At 31.0% G+C, this 5,363-nt stretch overlaps 1 protein-coding gene across 1 annotated transcript in view; it reads right to left on the reverse strand.

The window, feature by feature from the left end:
- Nucleotides 1-7: 7 nt before the first annotated feature.
- LOC106467960 (syntaxin-like) overlaps nt 8-5,363 on the reverse strand; it is an 81,390-nt gene continuing 76,034 nt past the window's right edge. Inside the window, exon 10 of the mRNA XM_013928350.2 lies at nt 8-4,216. Within this exon, the coding sequence (XP_013783804.1) occupies nt 4,136-4,216 (81 nt within the window). The 3' untranslated portion in view covers nt 8-4,135. The remainder of the gene's footprint in view (nt 4,217-5,363) is intronic.

Consider the following 5,363-nt stretch of genomic DNA (forward strand, 5'->3'; position numbering starts at 1 on the left):
AGTCCACTTGTTTTATTAAGATTATTTTGTCTTGAATCACCCGTGTTAGTGAAGTATTAAGTATCATCACTAATGAAGCTAGTCCACTTGTTTTATTAAGATTATTTTGTCTTGAATCACCCGTGTTAGTGAAGTATTAAGTATCATCACTAATGAAGCTAGTCCACTTGTTTTATTAAAACCAGCTTGTCTTGAATCACCCGTGTTAGTGAAGTATTAAGTATCATCACTAATGAAGCTAGTCCACTTGTTTTATTAAGATTATTTTGTCTTGAATCACATTTTAAAGAAGTATCAGAATTATTACTGATAAAATTTTAGTCACAAGCCTGGATTACAAAATTACCTAGTATTCTTATTAATGAGCTAATCTAACTCTTCCTTCTAGAGAATCTAATCCAGAGTATTCTATAACCATTTGTTACTATAATTAGTGATTTTGGTTAACTGACACTATAGATACCTGTTATGACTATGGAGGAAAAGTCATAAAAATTATTACAATAAGACTATTCCTTAGTGAATTTTGTTTACGTTTTATAGGTTTTAGAGAGGCCAACCTTCAGATAACTTCTTTACATTTTCTAGGTTTTAGAGGCCAACCTTCAGATAACTTGTTGTTTACGTTTTCTAGGTTTTAGAAAGGCCAACCTTCAGATAACTTGTTGTTTACGTTTTCTAGGTTTTAGAAAGGCCAACCTTAGATAACTTGTTGTTTACGTTTTCTAAGTTTTAGAGAGGCCAACCTTCAGATAACTTGTTGTTTACGTTTTCTAGGTTTTAGAGAGGCCAACCTTCAGATAACTTGTTGTTTACGTTTTCTAGGTTTTAGAGAGGCCAACCTTCAGATAACTTGTTGTTTACGTTTTCTAGGTTTTAGAGAGGCCAACCTTCAGATAACTTGTTGTTTATTTTACAATCTATACGTAAGTGCACTTCATTTTAGGGCTTTAATCTTCACAGTACCAAGTATCTAATTTGGAAGCTTGGGTATTGCATTTTATCTTTCTACGCAAACATATTACATTGAATTATGTTCTTCATTCAGTAAACAAATATTGAAGCAACAATGGGTAAATTTACTAATACCTTAAAAAAATGCAAGGATTTAAATTTTAAAACCAATATGGAAATATTATTTTTTTTTCAAATTGATATTTGAAAAACCTATCAAATTATAGATACTTTGAAACATTCATACAAGAAAAGATGTAGACAAAATACAAGAGACTTTGCGGGTTTTATTAAACATAAATAAACACTTGCAATGAGTAAAGTATCTGGGAATAGTCACAGAGAAATGACTGGAATATGTACTTACAATCTTTACCTACAAAGTGTGACTTGCCCAATTTGTTAAACTGACTGAACATTATAAACAGTCAAAATCAGGCAAATGACTGAATAAATCTACTCGTGTTTCTTTATTATTAGAAAAACATTAACAATCAGTAATTTAAAAATCAGGCAATTAACCAAATTCTTTACTCGTGCAGTTTGCAGTTTTTTTACGAAGAAAGGCTAAAATTTTGTCAGTTGGTCACACCTACGGATTGTTAAAAGTAAGTACATATTAGCAAATGACTCAGTTACGTACTGTTCTCTTGGATAGTGGAGAAAATATAGGATTTCCCTAGTTTTTAGTGGATTTTCTAATTGAAAGTAATGAAAACATTACGTGGTAGTATTATTTAATAAAGTTTCTGTATTTGCTGAAACTTCGGAAGAGAGTAGAAATATGATGTCAACACAACTTACCAAGATTAGGGAACAATTATAAAAAGCACTAAAGTAATAAAGTCCAAATCAGGTCTACAACAGAGGACTTTGGTCTGAGCTATGCCTGAATGTGGGTTCTATATCCCAACATAGAGTCTGAAAACTCAAGTATCTGTTATTTACCTAGTTCTTTGTTCTCCATTATTATATTAAAAGAAAATACAAGAACAAATCAGTACTAATGACTGCACCGACATTTGTTTTACTGGAACTTTTCAAATGTGTTTTAAAAATTATGAAAAGAATAAATCTACCAAAGGGACAGACAAACATGGTTAATTACCTACAATGAATCATTAATCAGAGTTATTTCCATTCTGCAGAAAAATATCAGTAATAAAAGAAATACAATTAAGCAAGTTCTTTTATTTGGGGGGGGGGGGGTTGCTTAGAGAGCAAAGAGAAAAACTGTATTACATATGGTTAAAACACTTTTACACATATAATGTGATGAAACACATGCAAGAAATATACAATCTAATTTTACATTTATATTTGGGGCAGTATTTATGACATTATTAATACACGTTTCAATTTTACAATCTGTGACACGAAAGAAAACACACAAGAGCCACATGTACACTAACGTACATAGAAGTATTGATCTTTGTATAACAATGAAAGTTTGTCAACCAAGTGACAGAAAAATTCTTATCAATTTAATATTATACAGGCCAGTAAGATAGGTGAGTTATTGCAACAATACTGTTCTTTATTTACTGTCTCTCTCCACTGTCACCTGTACTGTTTCCCACATCAGCTACTATAAGGCTTCATATATGATGAACCCCCATTTAACCTATGTAAAAGAATCACGAGAAAATGGCAGCCATTACTGGCTGGTGTGAGTAATTTAGAAGGCCACTTCCTAGTTTTGTTCAATAAACCCTAAACTAGGAAAAAAGGAGAAATAAGTAGACCACCTAACAAAATTAACATTTTAAATCACTTCTAGTGCAGAGAAACAGTGAAGTGTAGCTTCTGGAGGTTTTTCTTGGCAATGGAACTTTGATAGAATGAGTTATACAAGTAAAATAAAGTCCTTAAGGGGATAACATGTTTGAACTGTTATTTTCAATGCTTTACCAACTCCTGGGATCAGGATTTTTACCACCGATTCGTCTTTAATTATTGTACTTGCAAACTCTGTCAGTCATACATCCTATTTTTGCTTGAAGCTAATAAGTAAAACATCCTGAAGCAACTTTTTTTTTTTCATCACATCTTTCAAATTCCTATACAACATCTGTGAATAACAACATTCAACAATGATGTGCATATTCACCAAAAATTGACAGATTTGTATCTAAGCCACGTAACATAAATGATAAAACATTATATGAAAATGCTGAATAAACTTGTATAACGTTATAATCCGTTTAAAACTAGAAGAAGGTCTTTAATGTCGAGGTGTAAAAAAAATTTAAAATACTGAAAAACTAAATAATCCTCACATCATGAAAATAAGAAGTCATCATTCTTAATATTCTAGTGATTGTTTGAGCAGAACACCTTCATAATCTTTTACATACTTAAACAGTTGCGTAAATATATCCTGAACTTTGCTTCGTGGTGCCGAAAATATAGACTGACCTAGTACTTTTCAAGCCTCCACCAAGAAGCGAGTTTTAAAAAGGTAGTATAATATAGAAGATTTTTTAAGAAACTTAAACGGTTACCAACATACGCGTTTTTTTCTCACCAAATACTTGGTATATCAAGATTTCTAATTTTACTTTTCTTACCTCATATCTTACCTACTTCAAACACAGTTTATTTGAACCCTCCATATATTTTAAAGGGTAAACAAACTGCTTGGGGTTAATCCAGAAGTCTGCAGTGTTAACATACTGTTACATTACCTGAACGAAATCAGATTATTCTGGAGCAATAAGAATTGAAAGATTCAGATCAACAGAAGTCGTTATTCAAGGTGTACTAAAACATTGAATACTGATAAAAGGAGAGATTCATATTAGCTGATATATATATTCACACATATTCCTCTTAGTTTAAGTAAGGGCCACGTCGAATAGTATTGTATCTATGTATGTGTATAAATGTATAAACACACACATGTACAGAGAAATTTCTTTGTTTAAGGGGGAAGGTATCTAATATAAATGAGAATTAGGATCTTTAGGTTATAAAAAGGGGAGATTGAATTGAATTAATAACAACTATGAAAAAATAAATAATTACAAAAAAAACAACAACAAATTCACAGGACTTACAAACTGTGTGTCACATTTAAAAAAGCTAAAGCCTTCAGCTAAATTCAGCATTACCACTGTGTGTGGGTAAATGTTCCACACTGCTGCAGAGCAAGTGGGAGGAAAAGAGAAGAGACACATCTTCACATCCCTAGATACCCTCCCAGAGTAGACACCAAGATCACCACCAAGATGATAACACAGATCATGATCATTATCTTTTTCTGTTGGAGCAAAAAAACAAACAAACATCAATTGAGGTTAAAGAATATAATCATCAAATATCTACACATAATCTGATTAAAAAAAAGATAGAGACAGAGAGAAAAAAAAGCTTTTAAAAATATGGAATAAACAACCTTTGTCAGAATAAATTATGGCTGAAATGAGGGTGGGGGGAAAAAAGAACTAAATTTTCCCGTTTTAACTTGCTTTATACTACAAATAGATTTTTAATGATATATTTGGTCATAACAGTTTCCGTATTTTAAACTTTTTTGTTTAAACTACAAAAATAAACCAGAGATTATCAGCAACGGCAATTAATAGACATCAGTTTGGACTATTGTTAAATAGCACCTGAATTATATAAACATTTTCTGACCTAAATGAAATCAAAGGTTATATAAAATAATAGCCCCAACTGTTTGTAAACATTATGAACTATCTAGAAAGAATGACCAAAATTACCTCTATCTATATATATAAATACCATCACATCAGGTAAGAACAATCCAATTTGTACACAGGAATGCTTTTGTATATTGTATCACAGCTAACAAACAAACCGATCTCCTTCAGATAGATACCTGTTTACATAAACTAGGTTACATCAAGACAGATGTATTTCACTTACATGGCTGTTTAAGTACATTGGATCGTATTTAGAAAGATGATAACCAACACCCAGTTCCACCCACATAAAACAGGTTCTATAAAACGTTTCTCAATTCTTTTTCTTTTGTTTTACAAATTTAAGTTCATGTATTATACACCAGATAAAGAAGTATTTACAGCAGTGACATCTAAATCTTTTGACAGCCTGAAATATGGTAACTCTTTATTTTACTGAAAATAGAAAAATAGCCATATTTTTACATCATTATATTAGAATTAAGTTCTTAGACCAAAGTACCTTTACCTGTATTATTCATTAATGTCTTATAGTTGTATCAATCTACTGACATATTGATGCTAATAACAATTTTATAATAAAAGAAACATTAATCCATGAGCTTTTAAATGTAGAAACCCATTAATCCATGTGCTTTTAAATGTAGACCAAAAGTATCCATGTTTTTTAATGTAGAAACATGTTAATCCACACGCCTTTAAGCATAGAAACACATTAATCATAATCCATTTGCTTTT

This window comes from Limulus polyphemus, unplaced genomic scaffold (assembly GCF_000517525.1).
Source record: "Limulus polyphemus unplaced genomic scaffold, Limulus_polyphemus-2.1.2 Scaffold2812, whole genome shotgun sequence".
Taxonomy (NCBI): Eukaryota; Metazoa; Arthropoda; class Merostomata; order Xiphosura; family Limulidae; genus Limulus; species Limulus polyphemus.